Below are 17,291 nucleotides of genomic sequence, written 5' to 3' on the forward strand. Positions count from 1 at the left end.
GACATCGGCGGCTTCCTCTAAGGGAATTCCGACCCGGACATAACCTGGGACTAGAAAATGCCGAGCCGACTCTGTTGGATTTAAAAGGCCCCCAATCCCTTCAATTACATTAATTAACTCTCAAAAAACTTAGCAAGATGTCCCCCTCACCCACAATCCTTCTCATCGGCGCTTCGCGTGGCCTCGGCCACGCCATGGCAGCAGAATTCCTAGAAAAGGGATGGAATGTCGTCGGCACAGTCCGCGAAGGGTCACGAACACTACTCCACGACCTTGCAGACAAGTACACCGGCCGGGTTGACATTGAGACATTGGACATTTGCGAACCCGATCAAATCAAGGCGCTCGACAACCGCTTATCAGTATCGGGCAAGACATTCGACGTCCTGTTTGTGAACGCCGGAACAACGAATCGTGACCCAACCCAAAACATTGGAGATGTATCAACGGAAGATTTCATCCATGTCATGGTCACGAATTCGCTCAGCCCGATGCGTGTCGTTGAAAGCCTGGCACATCATGTGACTCCAAAGGGTCTTATCGGGGTGATATCATCGGGTCAGGGAAGCATCAGCAACAATGAAACGGGTCTGCGAGAGGTGTATCGGGGTACTAAAGCTGCACTGAACATGTTCATGCGAAGCTTCGCCGCTCGTCAGGGCCCATCGCGTCTGATGGTGGTCATGGCTCCGGGGTGGGTCAAAACCGAGTTGGGAGGTCCCGATGCTCGGCTTACTATCGAAGAAAGTATTCCCAGTTTAGTGAATGTCCTTCTTGCAAAGCAAGAACGACCTGGACTTGAATACCTTGATTACCTTGGTCGAACTGTGCCTTGGTGAAGGCTTCTCAAGCTCACTGGGAGTTTTTCCTATATTCTTAATCGTGCTAAGCCTACCAATGCCTACCTGGGCAGTGTGGTTTTTTTTTGGCGCATTTTATCATGAACCTTTATGGGTTTTCTATGTGCATAGATCGATATATACATATCATGTATTCTGAGTTCAAGTTCAGCTTTCTCTTCATATAAAGTAGGGAGTCATGCGGGTTCGCTTAGATAGGGATTGACAGACGTTGAGCAGAGGATATATATGTCGTCCGGAAGTAGTGGCTCTACATCTATGAAATTAACAACGTTTTAGGACATACTGTGTGCTAGAAAAGAATAATATGCAGCGGCCCGGTTGTTATGTGAGGTGGCTGATATCGATGTAAGAGGTGTAAGAGATTCTCGGCATATGCCCCCCCGAAATCCACATGCAGATCCTCCATAGTTCTTATGGCCGATAACAAACATAACACCTCTTTAGTAAAGGCGAAACGTAGTGAGCATCCAATGGGCACTCACTCTACATCGGTCATTATGCACGTGACTGGCCTGAACATATCCGTATAGCTACCGACAACCTCAGTGCATTCCAGTGGTTATTTGTAATAAAACTATAAAAGTATCACCTTCGTGAATTATTCCCCCTTCAGGCTCATTCCTTAGGCATCGGCGATCTAGATCACAAAGAACATTTGAAGTGATATCTCGGCGTCATGTACTCCATCATTTACTTTCACCTGCACATGACCGGATTGGAGGTCTATGAAGCACCCCCCAACCAGGGTAGATAATAGGCCAATATAATCAATGCATTTCGATTGCCACCAGACAGATGGTTAAAGAAGGTACTATCCATGGGGCACCAAAAATCATAACAAACAGAGCTCTGTGGCAAAAGTGCTATGATAGCACATCCAAACATTCAGCATCCATGAATTACCTCAGAACAACCACGGCCCACAACCAGCCTCCATTGACTGACCCATAGTAAAGCAGATTTTCAGAACATAATAGAATCGGTGGCACAAATAGATGGCATCTGAATGGCAAGTTCGGAGAAGGACCCAAAGTGGTGGTGAATGTCATCGTCATGGTCTAATCATTGCCGCCACCTTCAATAAACATATAAATATGAACTACTTTCTCCATAAGTAAGAGGATATATCAAACAAACTCAACGAACACTACATAGAATAATCACAAACAACTCTTGGTATGGAGCCCAATTCAACCCTTGTACCTCATGAGAAGAGCATCGGGAGTTGACGGTGGGGAGGATGCGATGCTCCATAAGAACACTCGCTAACATTGTCAAGACATCATGCCTAAGGAGAAAGGCGAAAATAAGGGCAAGGAAGCTGGTGCCGTGAGAGCTAAGACCCACGCTACGCAAAAAGCCTCCCACAGCGAGATGGGCCCGACTGAACTTTTGAGTGAACACATGGACGCTTCTGGCAACCCAGTGCCCGATCCAAGTTGGGGCCCAACAAGAAAACCTGACGACGATGTCGATTTGTTTGAGGCTATGAATGCGGAGACTTCAGACTTTGAGCGAGATTGAGCGAGATTGATTTGAGATATGGGGAAGTGGTTGGAGTAAAAACGAAATACGAAATAATTACATACTAGTATCCATTAAGAAGAGAATTAAACTACATTTGAAAGCAATCTACTGCAGGTTTCAATATGTTTCAATACATATATGTAGGTTTCAGTCCAAGAGCAGAGAGAGCATACAAATGTATATGTAGTGGAGTTTTAGCGGGTCATTGCTATGGCAACAGCCCTTATAGACGGTGACACTTTGATGTCGTAGAACCTTGGGAAATCATCTCTTTTACTATTATTATCTTATTCCCAATTTCAATTTCATTTTCGTTCTTTCTTTTTTAATTATATATCATACATTCTTTCCATCAAATATGCTCTAGACTCATTGTGTTTTACAATGAACTGAACTTCCAAGGAAACAACGCGCAACAGTACCGACCCCCTCCCCCCCTTTCACTCATTCCAGTCTACATATTCCCTCTCCAAATCTATTTCTGATTTTCCCCTTTGTCAATCCCATTCTATGTAATCAATTTTGCATGTACCACTCTCTTCTTGATCGGCGACGCGAGGCCGTCACCGCTTGTGTGCAGCTATTAAGCGACAGCAGTAGGGACATGGCGCTCGATCCACGCTTCTATCACCACATCGGCCATCCGGGCCCAGGCTCGATATCTTCAGCCGCTTCATCCGACATATCAGCCGCCACGGGAATCACCTCCCCCAGTATTATCTCCACCTCCGCTTCCGCCGCCACTCTCCGATCCACAGCTTCTAGTCCTTCCTTCCGCGCGCGAGAGGGATTCGCAATACCCCGTACCAGAGATGGGATGGCTAGTCCAACACCAGGGGGAAATGTGCGCGTCGTCGTACGAGTACGGAAGTTCTTACCTCGAGGTAGGTGTTGTCTGGGGAGGACGCGGGGAAGCGCGATAACCCGAAAGTGGAGGGCATATTCTGACCTCATCTTACAGAAATCGATCGCAAGGCAGAATGTTTGATTTCGATGGACCCGCGCACGCAGATGACCTGCCTTCAAGCACCGAAACCGAAACCCGGCGATCAAGGAAAACCAAAGTCACAGGCCCGCGGCAAGATCTTGGAAGATAAATCTTTTACATTCGATAACTCCTTTTGGTCTCACAATGAGGAGGATGAGCATTATGCACACCAGGAGGATGTCTACAACTCTCTAGGCGAGGAGTTTTTGGATCACAACTTCGAAGGATACCACACGTGTATCTTCGCATACGGACAGACGGGTTCGGGAAAGAGTTACACCATGATGGGAACACCAGATCGGCCCGGCTTGATTCCTCGAACTTGCGAGGATCTGTTCCAGCGCATTGAGAACTCGCCTTCTCCCGATATCAGCTATAACGTCCGAGTGTCTTATTTCGAAGTATACAACGAGCATGTTCGTGATCTTTTGGTCCCGCGAACGGATCCCCCGCACTATCTCCGCATTCGTGAATCGCCGTCAGAAGGTCCATACGTCAAGGATTTGACAGAGGTCACCGCAAGGAACTACACTGAATTGATGAAGTTTATGCGAAAGGGCGATGTCTCCCGAACTACAGCTAGCACAAAGATGAACGACACTTCCTCTCGATCTCATGCAGTGTTTACCATCACTTTAAAACAGATCCACCACGACTTGTCAACAGACGAAACGACTGAGCGCACTGCTCGGATTCGGTTGGTCGATCTGGCAGGCTCCGAGCGTGCCAAATCTACCGAAGCAACTGGTGCTAGACTTCGTGAGGGTGCAAATATCAACAAGTCTTTGACTACCTTAGGACGTGTCATTGCAGCGCTCGCAGATCCCAAGAAACTCCGCGGTCCACGAAAGGGCAAAGAACAAGTACCATATCGCGACTCGATCCTGACATGGCTATTGAAGGATAGTCTCGGCGGTAACTCCAAGACTGCGATGATTGCCTGTATCGCACCTGCGGACTACGAAGAGACACTTTCGACTCTGCGTTATGCGGACCAGGCCAAGAACATTCGGACACGGGCACGAGTCAACCAAGATCAAATGTCGGCAGCTGAGCGTGACCGACAGATTGCGGAGATGACAGAAACCATCCGCACCCTTCAACTCAGCGTGAGCCAAGCAGCAGTCAACCAGCGGGCAAGCGAGGCCTCCGATGAAAAACTCGAAGAGTATCAGCAGAAAGTCGAGAAAATGCAACGCCTCATGGAGGAAAATAAGATGGTCAGTGAATGCAAGATCCGACAACTGCAAACAGAAAACGACGCTTTGCGCATGCATCTGAAACTAGCGGTTGAGAGTCTCAAGAACCCAATCCCACCCATTACCTTTGAGCAACGAAAGCCTAGCTTTACATCCCTACAAGATGAGAGCCAACTGCCCAATCACGATCCAGAAGACCGCGAGGGCTCTCCTTTGGTATCAGATGCCGAATCTGACATGGATGTTTGGGAAGATGAGGATACTATCACCGATGATGTTACCGAGCAAGAAGCCGAACAGATGCAAAATCACATGCATGAACTTCTCGGTGACCTGAGTGTCTTCAAGAGAAAGCTGGCCACGGACCATGAACGGTTCCGTCCGATCGAGGAGCATACTACTCGGAAGCGGCGTGCCTTGGGAACCATTGTCAACAATCGTTAATATGTGGATATGGCTTTATTTCTATCTTTTGGGTGTACAGGGATTGAATGGTGTTGGTGGCGATCTCTTTGTCTGCTCTTCTGCGATGCCCTTTGAAATGTTTACAGTTTTTGTTCAGACTTCCTTGTTTGAATTTGGACCAGACTAGTTTTGGCCTATGTACTTATTTCTGTTACAGCGAGCCCCTGCGATGAATAATGAGACACTTGATGTTATGCATGTTTCAATGTCAACTACCCCCATTGGGTATCACGAGTTTCTTTCAGGCTGCGCTCTTATATGGAGGCCATGTCATTTAATTGAGAGTAGTAAATTATTTCTGTTTGAATCAAGTATTGAACTGAATAGAAGCCGATAGTTAAGAACAATTCAACGATTCTACGGATTGTTTATAACGCGCGATGAACCACAAGTTAGGGCTGCGCCGCTCAGTGGGCCGCTTATGGCATCATTTCTTTTTCCGTGAGTCAACCCTCCCTCCCTCTCCCCACCATCTTCGCAGATCCACCCTCACACGAGAATTAATTCACAGACAAGATGGCGGGACCCTCCGATCCAGCGCCCACCGCGCCAGTCTCGACTCCTGCTTCATCGGCACCGGAGCAAGCTCAACCCGCGACCGAAAACACTCCGCAAACTCTCCCGATCCGCGACTCAAAACCCACCCAGCCCGCCAGAGATGCGCCCGCGTCCACAGACGGCGCCACAGACAAGCCGCTTAGCCCAGCCGAGCTGAAGAAGAAAGCCAAGGCCGAAAAGGCTGCCCGACGCATCCGAGAGAAACTTGAGAAAGAAGGAGGTTCCGTCGGCGGTACCGCTCCCACTCCTGGCGTCGGAGCCCAGGCTCGTCCACCAACTACACCGAAGAAGGATGCTGCTGGACCTGGCTCTGCACAAAAGGGACAGCGAGCGCCGCCCCCGCGCCGTGGCTCAGGTCCCATCGCGCAAACTGGTTCTGTTCTTGTGGAGCAAAAGAAAAAGAAAGATGATAAGAAGGTTGCTGTCTTTGGGCATTTGTACGGACAACAGCGCCGCGTCACTGTCGCTGGTGCTACAAAGGAAGTGCACCCTGCCATCCTGGCTTTGGGCATGCAGTTGATGGATTACACTATCTGTGGCAGCAGTGCACGCTGCGTCGCCACGTTGATTGCTTTCAAACGAGTATGTTGTTCTCTTGCTTCATGTCAATATGATATGACAGTGACTGTGTATGCTGACAACTCGTTTTCTAAAGGTCATTGAATCTTACACAACCCCTATGGGCACCTCGCTGGCTCGCCACCTGACCACACACCTCTCGTACCAAATCACCTACCTCTCGACATGTCGACCCCTCTCCATCAGCCAGGGAAATGCCATCCGTGCCTTGAAGCTCTTCATTGCTGGCATTGATCCCTCTACCCCCGAGGCGAGCGCCAAGATCTCACTCTGCGAGTACATCGACAGCTTTATCCGTGAGAAGATTACCGTCGCCGATCAAGTGATTGCAGACAGTGCAGCACAGAAGGTCCAAGACGGCGATGTGATCGTGACATTTGCCGGCAGCAGCATCGTTAAGCAGACACTCTTGTTAGCACACAACCAAGGCAAGCGATTCCGCGTCTCCATCATCGACTCACGGCCCCTCTTCGAAGGCAAAAGCCTCGCCCGCGATCTCGCCAAGAGCGGGCTCGACGTCCAATACTCCCTCGTCCACGCCATTACCCACGCCATCAAGGATGCCACAAAGGTCTTCCTCGGCGCCCATGCTATGACTAGTAACGGTGGCTTGTACTCCCGTGTTGGTACCGCCCTTGTCGCCATGTCCGCCAAGGAGCGCGCCAGTGGCGTTGAAATCCCCGTCATCGTCTGCTGTGAGACAATCAAGTTCACCGACCGCGTCGCCCTCGACAGCATCGTCGTTAACGAGATCGCCGATGCCAATGAGCTACTCCCGATGAGTACTCCAGTCTCCCTCGTCGTCCCCGACCCGGCAGATGCCTATGTGCCCCCTCCGCCTGAGAATAAGAAGGGTGGAAACCGCGCCCCGGCTCCTGAGCCTCCTGTTACCCCCCACAAGAATTCTTCCTCTCCTCTCGCGAACTGGCACAACACTCCCAACTTGCAGCTGCTGAACATTATGTATGATGTTACGCCTGCGGAATATGTCGACATGGTTATTACTGAGATGGGCAGTCTACCTCCTAGTGCTGTTCCGATTGTCCACCGTATGGTGACTAACCTGTGATGTGTTAACTTTTTCGCTTTTACTCTGCAACATGGTCATGAATTTGGAGCGTATCCAACCTGTAATCTAAATTAAAAGCAATGAAAATGGTTCCGACTGCTCACGCGTCGTGATTTCCAGGTCTTTTTTTTTTTCCTTTCTCTTTCTCTTCTCTCTCTCTCTTTCTCTTTCCTATCCTTCTTTTCTTATGGTGTCCTCCTGGCTTGCATTTGTCTTGATTTATCTAACTATGTAGGTGCTCCTAGGATATTTTTCGCATTCTTCTATGTTCCAATGTTGTTATATCGACGAATTTTGGTGTTGGAATGCATTTGCCCATCCTGACATGTGGTGATGTTTGTCGGAATAGGAATAAATAGACAATAGATTCTCTTTATGTATTATGGTTTTGCGGATAAGTGGTTCCTATCTTCGCTTGCTTGTAAGCGTACTATGTACGTAAATTGACAATATATGTGCGTGCATTGAAGATATTGAAGTGGATGAAGACATTTCCAAGGCTTCAACTATAAGCCGCTAAAGTTCCCAGGAATGAACCTCGCAAGAGAATAATATAAATACAAAAAAGCAGCTGTCCTTCCAAATTTCTTCATTTTGCTAGACACTTCAAAATTGAATAATATAGTATGTAGTATGAGTTGTTGATATTTCCAGCTTACCTCATATCTCCTAACTACTCAAGAGCCTTTTTTCCGGATAAACAATCCAGATCGGATTATATATACTCCGATTTGGATTGTGGGGTATAAAAAGCCCCACTAGTAGATTGCAGACCCACTTTTTCTTTCCTTTCCTTCCCCAGTTTCAGAACTGTAGTATCAGCAAAATTTTTAATCACCAGTTTTTGGATCTCGTGGCTTGAGTCGCAAGGGCTGTCCCACTGGGCTTACACTTCCCCCAGAGCGGCTTGGGCTGCACTGTGCTATTGGGCTTACACTATCCCCAAAGGGCGCGACCACCTTTTCATCAACTGTTCGGCTTGTCCGGGCGCTTGGAGAAGAGTTGTTTATACTGTCGTCTCATACCAACGCATTAACTGTCAGTACCTTGCTACAGCAGGACTGGCCCGTGTCGCGTACACAAACCACCCCAGAGTCTCCGTATGGTATAACTCTGTTTCTGTCGTGTCTACATCTACCTGTACATCTACTCAAGGCCGCTCGGGTTGTTCTCCTCTTGTTCTCATCTTGTGACAACTTCAGCCTCAATGAGCCTGCCCTTGACTTTGATCACCTCGACTTGGAATTTGGATCACCTCGACCGTGTTCTTCTGATCTCTAACTCTCGAAATACGCCCTTCGACCTTCTCAGCTAAGGCTTATCCTCTCTATAATTATGCAGTTGCTGATATGACCCCTTTTTCTAACAGATTTAAAGATGCATTCTCTCTCTGCTTCTATTTGCTTGTGATCGTTTACGAAGACCCGCGACACATTCTCGACTTCCTATTTCCTATCGGTCGTGTCTCCCCTCTGGTCTCCCTTTACCTTTATCTTCCGCAGATTATTTAGCTGTTTCCCCCTCCGTCTTCTCGGTGTTTTTGCACAGCCCGTGAACAGTGTTTTTTATCCTTCGCCCTTTGTGTATCTGGTTGCTGTTGATGTTAAACATGTCCGATGGATGTTCAAATGCACAAGGCTCGAGCAAGCTGACTGGTTTGCACCTTTCCTGGACATCGAAAGGGCAGCCTTGAGTTGTTTTATCGAGTACGATGGGCCAGCTGCTGGCCATTGGTGGTCTTCTCGAGAACCCAGTTTCCATCTACTCAAACAACAGTGATGCGATTGAGCTGCGCTTGGAACCCCCGAGTTCCATGTGACCACATACCATACCGCCATTCAATTCCATCGCCTTGGGTAGATGCCTTGGGTAGGAAGCGATTTATGGTATAACTAGTTGTCTTCGTGAAGAATGCTACTGCGAAGACGGCTGTATATAATTTGGCAAAGCTGTTAGGACATTCATGTTAAAGCGGTGGATTCTGTGTATGTGTCGATACGGAGGCCTATGAACGGCATGTTTGCCATATAAATGAAGGACTTTTTCATGCGATGTTTTCTTAATACGAGATAGCATTCTCAGTGGGAAGACCATATGTTGCTATGTATATATCCGTCTCTGCTTCTCTATAGATACCTCCTTTTCATCCCTCCATCTACGTACCTACTTCTTTAAGTCTGATTTTATGGCAGTTGCAAAAAGTAGATAAAGTCTTGCCCTCTGATTCCATAACGATCAGCCAAGTCTCATAGTCTAGAGATCTCTTGACAATACACACCCGTGGATGGATGAAGTGGACCTTCCAAGGAACCTAAGGTTGGAACCTTGGTGGAATTAGCTTACGATTATATAACCTAAAATACACGTGATATAGGCGGTGTGTTCAACCAACGGCTATTCTGCCATCAACACCCATCTACATGCCGATAAGCCATAACCAGCGAACTTCCTCAAGTCCCTTGGCAGAATATTCTCACATCCCTCAAGATCCCGATAAGAAGATCAAAAGTCCCTCAAAATGGTGAATACCTAACCATAACCACCCTCCAGAATTCCAGGCCACAATCCCAAGCTAATACTCAAACCACCAGAGCAAAGACTCCTCCGCCTCATATCTACACATGCACCAACCACGGCTAGCAGACCTCTTCGAAGAATTTACACGCCCACACACTTCAACAGCTACCAACTCAACAACAGACCCCCACAACGCCAACAGCGCCTCCGCCGCAAGCCGCGAAGCAGCAAGCGCAGCCGCAAACGCTATACCATACGGCTCGGCCTCTCCCTCCACAATCCCCTCATACCTACCAATCGAAGACATCTACGTGGCACCGCAATACCAACCCCCAAACCCTGAAGACGAGGACGACGTCGTCCCAGACCAGCATGCGGCGTTCGGTATTACCCGCGCTATGGAGCGGAGACGGGATGCCGTGTGGCGCGATCTTGGTCTTGAGGCGCTCGTTAATGGCGAAGGACATGGCGCTGATGCCGGGCCTTTGACTGGTCCTGGAGGTGCTGGTGCTGCCGGGGCTGCGACCTCTGGGCCTGGGGCTACGCTGCGGGGTAGTGGGGGCGGTGCGGCGGCGGCCGGGGCGCCTGTTATTAGGGTCAAGGATTCTGGGCGGAGGATGGGTGGGCGGAGGGTTATTGGGTTGCGGTAATGGATGTCATGGTTTGCTGAAACATTTGCGGGGTTGCCTTTCACTAGGGTTGGTGCCGCGAGCTTTCTACCTACCTGTATAGGCAGGTAAATGGGTGTCTTGGGTTACTTGCATTTTTTTACTGGAGCTTATTTTTGGAGGGGGCCGGATAGCCTCGTTATGATACCCACGTTGGATGTATCCTTATATATCCTGAAGATCATTGATTCGTTTCCATTTTGCGATTTTGTTCCAAGAATCGCCAATATCAAATGGCTGCAGACCTGGTTTAGTCTGAGCTTTAACGCCGCGCGTAATGCGATATGATTATACATTCCCCTAGATACGATTGATGTCGACCCGAGCCCGCTCGTACAGCTTGTGGCCCAGCGCTTTCTGTTCGCGCTCGTCCTCTGCTACTAGTCGGGGGTGGACGGCCATCTGGGCATATGAGCCTGCGGCGCGACGCTTTGATAGGGTGCCTGGGTTGATGACTAGCACACTATCGACGACCTGCAGAAATAATAAGGTTAGCACCGTTGTGGTGGGAAGATAAAGCCTGGGGTAGGGATAACATACTTTTACGAATGGCGGCAGCATACTAGGCACAATTAAAATATCAGGCCGGACATTCCACCACTCGCCTAGTTTCATGTAGGGCAGGTCCACCATAGCACCTGTAGCCAGACTGCCTTCAGACCCGGGCCTGGGAAGATTTGACCGTGCAGTCGGAGGGAACAAGGGGAAGAAATGGCGTTGCTCGACGAGATATTTGGGCAGACGGGTGAGCAAGTTGCCCTCCGCGGGCCGACCATTCAATACCTCTTCGCGGCGAAGCTCGGAGAGCACATCGTGTGAGCACATTCCAATAACGCATTCGTTGAATGATAACGTGACGGGATTCGAGACAATGCGGACTTGCTTGGGCAGACCCAGCTCCTTCTTGGGAAGCTGCTCCTGGGGCCAGGAGACGTGTCGGCTGAGTGCATCGCGCACAGAGGGAACCATCACGATCGTGATGCTTGGGACAGCGGCTGCAAGTCGTGCTAATGGCACCGAGATACAGTGCCGGAACATTATGGACAGTGTAGCTGTGTCCGGGTCGAGGCCCTTGATATCTGGCAGATCAAAGTCGCCTGATGCAAGAAGAGGGTGCTCAATGTCCAGGAACGGTCCCATCAGCACCAGACTATCGGCGTAGCTTTCGGCTGCCTTCTGGCATAGTTCCTGCAATGGCTCGAAATCCAGGTTGTCGTCCGTTGTGTAGGGCCCGGCTGCAACCATGATATTCAGCGGTGGGTTTGCATCTCCGTCAAGTCGCTCGTTGATGTTGTCAAGTGTTACAGCTGAAGATGCCGCTGGTGGCAATAGAGGAACTGGGAGTACTTCCTTGACAGTGAAATATTCACCAGAGGGGTTGATTCCTCGGAGAGCAACGATTTGGCCTGGGAAGAAGTTCACTGAAGGTACGGAATCCACCTTCAGGGGAACTCGTCTGCCGGCTCCGGTGCGGCGCGAAGTCTCGAGTACGAGGGAAGCTGGGTTCAATTTCCCCTCGAGACTGTCAGAAGCAATACGTCCAACAGCAATGATCTCGCTTGTGCTCTGTATGGCTGCACTCCCGAATGTAATTTCTTCTGAATTAAATTCTGTCTGGAATATAGTCGCGAACTCGTCGATACGATCATCCAGAATTTCCGATGCTTCCGACAATTTCATGCCCATTGGCTTGTATCCAAACTTTTTGAGGTCCGTATTCGCGGTGGGCTTAATGCGTGGCTCGGAAAATGGCGCCATTGGGGTTTCTGGCAAGGATAGGTGCGCATTGAGGGTTTCCACCGTCTGCCCAGGGTTTGGTCGATCGGAGAAGGGAATTGCTCTGTTCCTGATGTCAGCATCTTCAATACATCGTGTAATCCCGAGAAACACATACTGCATTCCATCACCAGGTGTTCCAGTGGGTGTTTTTGTGCCGGCTTGTGATCCAAGCTTTTCGAACTTGCTGACTCTTGGTGTAGCGGGAGACGTGAATTCGGCTTTGCGCTTTGCGGATCCAAATCCATTCCCAGGTCGACCATTCGAGGTAGTTGGTGTCAATTGATCGAACATCCCAAACATATCACCACCAGCTGCGGCCGCGCCCCGCGGAGTTCCCGTGTTTGCGCTTCGTTTTTCTGTGTGACGGCCAGCCTTGTCACGGCTTTCACGCTCCAAAGCTTCTTGGACGTCTTGCTTAAAGCCTCGAACTGTTTGCATGGTTAAGGTCACCCCCTCGCCCATCTTTATGCTGTATGATTCCCATTTGTAGAAAAGCTCCTCCGCGGGGATCGAATGCACTCGCAGCATGGAGAGAAGCTCGGCAAGGATATCTTTGGGGATTCCATCGGGGAATGACCCCGCAAAAAACTCATTCAGCTCTCCCTCAGCGTCCATTGTTGCGAGATGTGTATCGTGGAAGGGCAATGGACATTGAAAGTGCAGATACGCGCAAGACGCGTGAGACCGTGTCGCTGACCTAAGCGGCCTAAAGCAGTAATATTATTCGAGCATTTGATGGGAGTGGACCTGTCGGTCGCAGGAATTGGTCAATTAATTGCCCCTAAATTTATTCTTCATTCTCTATATTTCCACGTGTCATTGTATAGTCTATAATTTAGATATCATCCAAGATCATGTCCGACTCTGAAAAAGGCGCCGCTGCGCATGCGCCCACCAATGGCGATACTGTGTCCAATACGAACATACAGACACCGGTCGAATCAGCCCCCGTGAACGCCGAGGCCGAGCCTACTTCAACCGCGAAGCCAATTGACCTTCAGTTACCGACCTCCGCCGCAGATGGCCTCATCCAGAAGCCTTTCGGTAAGCCGCTGGACACAGCCAAGCCAACAGCACCCGCGGAACTTACTCCGGAACAACAATCCAAGTACGAGGCTGTGTTGAAGTCTGCCTCATCATGGACCACGGTCGCTACCAAGGCCGAGAAGAATTCCCCGACGTCTCCCATAACCGAGGATGAGAAGATGTGGCTGACCCGCGACTGTCTCCTGCGCTACCTACGCGCGACCAAGTGGGATGTTTCTGAGGCGGAGACACGACTCCAGAGCACCCTCACATGGCGCCGCGAGTACGACTTGAAGAAATTAACACCTGAGTATATCTCAATTGAGAACGAAACAGGCAAGCAGGTCATTTTGGGCTATGATATCAACGGACGCCCATGTTTATATCTTTTGCCCTCCAACCAGAACACGGAGAAGAGTGACCGCCAGCTCGAGCATCTTGTCTTCATGCTGGAGCGGGCCATTGATCTCACGCCACCCGGCCAAGATACTCTTGCCCTAATTGTCAACTTCAAAGAGACAAAATCTGGCCAGAACGCAAGTCTGGGCCAGGCCAAGCAGACACTCGGCTTCTTGCAAAACCACTACCCCGAGAGACTTGGTCGGGCTCTGGTAATCAATGGTTAGTGATTTCATACTCCGGGTAATCTTATGACAAATTACTAATGTCCTATGATAGTGCCCTTCGTCATCTGGGGATTCTTCAAGTTGATCACACCCTTGATTGACCCCAATACTCGACAGAAGCTCAAGTTCAATGAGGACCTCCGTCAACACGTCCCACCTAGCCAACTCATGAAGGCTGTGGGTGGTGATGTCGAATTCCGCTACGACCATGCATCCTACTGGCCTACTTTGAACCAGCTGGCTGACCAGCGACGTGAGGCTTACCGTCAACGCTGGGTTCAGGGTGGTAAGCAGATCGGCGAGTTCGAGAACTACCTGAAGGGCGAGAATGTTCCCAGCCTGTCTCAGATCCGGGTTGAGGCCAAGGCTAGTGAACAGGCTTGAAGGGGAGAGCATCTCATTTTGCGCCTGTTTTGGTATATTTGTCATTTTTGGTCGCCATATAATTTTTTCTTTTCTATTGGTCAATAGCCGGCATTTTCTCACAGCGCTGGGGTGATTTACTGTTGGATTCTTTTACATATACCGCTCTGTTTCGAGACACCTGTTTATAGACATGTCAATCCTTGTCAATACTTAAGTGATAGAGTACCGAATTAATTATAGTTCTTAATCTTTCTTATTCGCTCTTCCTTGTTTCCGATTCACATACAAGCCAATCTAGATGATGGCTTTGGAGAGATGATATAAATATAGTGATTGATATTGTGTTGAGGCCCACACCTAAGTTGAGGACTATGTTAGGGGTAGTAAATGTCGAAATCATAGCCCAGCAACAAAATATAAGCTAAGACCCATGATGGCACCGGATCTAAGCGAATCACCGAACGTGCGAAGGAAAAGGCCTTGGAGCAAGCGATTTATCTAATGTGAAAACCAACACCTTCATAGTACCTATTAATTATTTATAGAGCAGAACCAGTTGGAACGTAAAATAGATCATTGTGACATAACGCTAAAAGTAAACAGTAATAACTAGATGCAGTCGACGTCTCTCTATATTTGCAATCCCAACATCAGCACCTCTCATCCTTCTTCTCTTCTATCAGATACCGTACCCCAGACTAACCCTTTTCACCAAGCGCCAACGAACTAGCGCCATTGTATCCTTTGAATAATGGATATCACCATTCGAATTCCTGGGTTGTAATGTTAGCCAAGTTTCTCTTTGGTGGGACTTTCATTAGCTTACCTCAGTGTAGAGTGTTATGGATGGTCCGCCGTTGAGTAACTCGTTGTTAACAGCTTCCCGTGTTGTACTCATAAGGTCACTAGGACCACAAGCACCAACAATGACGCGGTCATCCAAGTTGCCGCTTCCAGTGGCAGCAGCCGCGATCAAGTTGCCCATGTTCGGGCGTCCTGACAGCATCTGGTTGACCGAAGAAGAAACATTGTCTGTGGACTGTTGCTCAACGCCTTTCTCAGGGTCATTCGTTGAAAACACCAGAGAGGGTTCTGCTGGGACTACATCATCCTTCACAGGTACCTTTTCCGACAAAGAGTCTGGGGATGTGGGTGAGGATGTGCCGGACAGGTCATTCTGGCGGGTGACATAAATCTGTACATTCACTTCTGGATGGGACTGAAGTTGTTTGAGCTCTTGGGCAAACCATTCGAGGCTCTCTGTGGGACAGGATTAGTTGATAAGTATATAAACATTGCTTCCTTGTCAACCTTTAACGTACCTTGGTGTCTCACTATCCAAATAAAGTCGATCGACTTCACTACCTTCTTAGATGTCTCGATCAGGTCTAGTGCAATGGCAAATGTGAAGCTGGCACCACTACCACCGGCAACAAGAACGACTTTGTCAAACACTTTGAAGTTGGGGACTTGACCATATGCACCGTCGACGGAACAGCGTAGAGATTTGTGAGGGGAAGCCTGGGCAGCTTTATATAAATCCCGCGTAAAGCCATCGTACACTCGAATCACAAACTCAGACGGGTTTGAAGACAACAGAGTGAACGGATGGCTTTCAACCCAGCGGATGGCAGGAACCCACAAGAACGCATGGGAACCTGGAGTGCAGTGCATGCGACGGCTGAGTTTCACCCGAATAGCATTGTCGGGCAAAGCAGTGACAGTGAGGGAATTTCCGAAGAAGTTCCAGAGTATCTTTGCGCTGCGGATGATGCGGTCCATGACCCAAAGACAAGCAGTGAAAATGACGATAATCACTGAGTGAGTTGAAAATTTCGGACGGTGCATTCCGACTGTGATCATAATCAAAATGAACATAATTATGTGCAGCATATAGAAGACTGTAGATGTTAGAAGTCAAAACTATCGTAGGATATGAAGGAATGACCCACACTCATAATACCCCCGCATGAAGTATGTGATAGTTGAAAAGCCAATGATGACCATAGCGAAACCAGCAATTGCACCGGCAAAATTGTCCACTTCCTCCATTTTGGACAAGCTCCCACTCAGTGACCAGGCAGATAGATACACAATAGCGTGTATAACACTTGTGAAGATGCAAGTGTAACCGGCAACCTTGTGTAGCGGGCGGAGCTTTTCATAGGATGTGGCTGTCAAGGGCGCGACAGGCGTATTCTTCAAGGCTAAGAAGACTAAAAGCACCAGGTTTGCGACTGAAATCCTGTTTATTGACATTTGTCAGTTTCTATACCGCAGGAACAGAATGTATTTGGAACACGTACCAGCCAAGTCGTTTAGCAACCTAGGGGTTTGTCAGTAAAAGCATATACCAAGGCCAGAGAATGAACGAGGTTAGCTTACATAGGTGATATTTGTAACGTCAATATTTGTCAAAGTGAGAATCAAGTTGACAGCCCAGTAGATTATATACAGGATAGAACGGTCTGTCCTTAACCCCATCGTTGAACTAGAAAGAAAGCATCTGACTTGTCTGTTCGATTCAGATAATGAGTGTTATTCTTAGCCCATAGTAGCAATGAACATACCTAAGCTTCCTAGTCAACGTAGGATGATTCTTCCTTCGGCCATAATGAAAGTGAATCACACTTGACCAGTGATATATGGCAAAAAGAACCATGATTGCCCCCATAGAGATAGCGAAATACTTATTACTCCACACATTGTTAGACAGGCGCAATGCCTTGTCGGCAGCCTTTGCAGCAGCCTTTGCAGCCTTTTCAGCTTTGGGGTCACTCATCCTAACGGTTGTAGATAGACTCAACGTGGAAGCTTGAAAGGAAAGTCTCGAGTATCAACACAACCTGACCGGGAGGTCAATTATTAATCTTACTTCCTCTCATTGGAACTACACCGGGGAAATTTGTGCCAAGAGCAAGAGGATGAACATGGCTCCACTGTTGCCCAGTATACGTACTCGGTATACTTCCGTGTTTCATAGGTTAAAGACTACGTCAAGCGGAGCATTGCCTATACCGTAATGTCCCGAGGATGGTTCTTATTCCTAATTAGGAAATAT

The 17,291-nt window shown here is 48.6% G+C and overlaps 8 protein-coding genes across 8 annotated transcripts; 6 read left to right on the forward strand and 2 right to left on the reverse strand.

Annotated features, from left to right (window-relative positions):
* Positions 1–137: 137 nt before the first annotated feature.
* N7487_007695 (uncharacterized protein) lies at positions 138–839 on the forward strand (the record flags this gene model as incomplete). The annotated part of the gene is made up of 1 exon (XM_056875425.1): positions 138–839. The coding sequence occupies one exon, from the start codon at positions 138–140 to the stop codon at positions 837–839; it is 702 nt and encodes a 233-aa protein (XP_056727613.1).
* A 1,308-nt stretch (positions 840–2,147) lies between these two features.
* Positions 2,148–2,387, forward strand: N7487_007696 (uncharacterized protein; the record flags this gene model as incomplete). The annotated part of the gene is made up of 1 exon (XM_056875426.1): positions 2,148–2,387. The coding sequence occupies one exon, from the start codon at positions 2,148–2,150 to the stop codon at positions 2,385–2,387; it is 240 nt and encodes a 79-aa protein (XP_056727614.1).
* A 341-nt stretch (positions 2,388–2,728) lies between these two features.
* Positions 2,729–5,021, forward strand: N7487_007697 (kinesin-3 family protein uncB; the record flags this gene model as incomplete). Its single annotated transcript, XM_056875427.1, has 3 exons — positions 2,729–2,808; positions 2,988–3,274; positions 3,352–5,021. Coding segments are annotated over 3 exons (2,037 nt in total), but the record flags the coding sequence as incomplete, so codon positions are not given.
* Positions 5,022–5,422: 401 nt separating this feature from the next.
* N7487_007698 (translation initiation factor eIF2B subunit delta) lies at positions 5,423–7,248 on the forward strand (the record flags this gene model as incomplete). The annotated part of the gene is made up of 3 exons (XM_056875428.1): positions 5,423–5,483; positions 5,554–6,182; positions 6,256–7,248. 3 exons carry the CDS (start codon positions 5,423–5,425, stop codon positions 7,246–7,248), a joined length of 1,683 nt encoding a protein of 560 aa, XP_056727616.1.
* A 2,621-nt stretch (positions 7,249–9,869) lies between these two features.
* N7487_007699 (uncharacterized protein) lies at positions 9,870–10,415 on the forward strand (the record flags this gene model as incomplete). Its single annotated transcript, XM_056875429.1, has 1 exon — positions 9,870–10,415. The coding sequence occupies one exon, from the start codon at positions 9,870–9,872 to the stop codon at positions 10,413–10,415; it is 546 nt and encodes a 181-aa protein (XP_056727617.1).
* A 318-nt stretch (positions 10,416–10,733) lies between these two features.
* Positions 10,734–12,827, reverse strand: N7487_007700 (DNA-directed DNA polymerase alpha subunit POL12; the record flags this gene model as incomplete). Its single annotated transcript, XM_056875430.1, has 3 exons — positions 10,734–10,907; positions 10,974–12,273; positions 12,328–12,827. The coding sequence occupies 3 exons, from the start codon at positions 12,825–12,827 to the stop codon at positions 10,734–10,736; spliced, it is 1,974 nt and encodes a 657-aa protein (XP_056727618.1).
* Positions 12,828–13,066: 239 nt separating this feature from the next.
* Positions 13,067–14,248, forward strand: N7487_007701 (CRAL/TRIO domain protein; the record flags this gene model as incomplete). Its single annotated transcript, XM_056875431.1, has 2 exons — positions 13,067–13,859; positions 13,917–14,248. The coding sequence occupies 2 exons, from the start codon at positions 13,067–13,069 to the stop codon at positions 14,246–14,248; spliced, it is 1,125 nt and encodes a 374-aa protein (XP_056727619.1).
* Positions 14,249–14,988: 740 nt separating this feature from the next.
* On the reverse strand, positions 14,989–17,012 carry N7487_007702 (uncharacterized protein; the record flags this gene model as incomplete). Its single annotated transcript, XM_056875432.1, has 7 exons — positions 14,989–15,003; positions 15,057–15,490; positions 15,553–16,131; positions 16,183–16,475; positions 16,537–16,556; positions 16,616–16,721; positions 16,801–17,012. The coding sequence occupies 7 exons, from the start codon at positions 17,010–17,012 to the stop codon at positions 14,989–14,991; spliced, it is 1,659 nt and encodes a 552-aa protein (XP_056727620.1).
* Between the last annotated feature and the right edge of the window lie 279 nt (positions 17,013–17,291).

Source organism: Penicillium crustosum (assembly GCF_028827405.1).
Source record: "Penicillium crustosum strain IBT 35664 chromosome Unknown utg000003l_segment0_segment0, whole genome shotgun sequence".
Lineage (NCBI taxonomy): Eukaryota > Fungi > Ascomycota > Eurotiomycetes > Eurotiales > Aspergillaceae > Penicillium > Penicillium crustosum.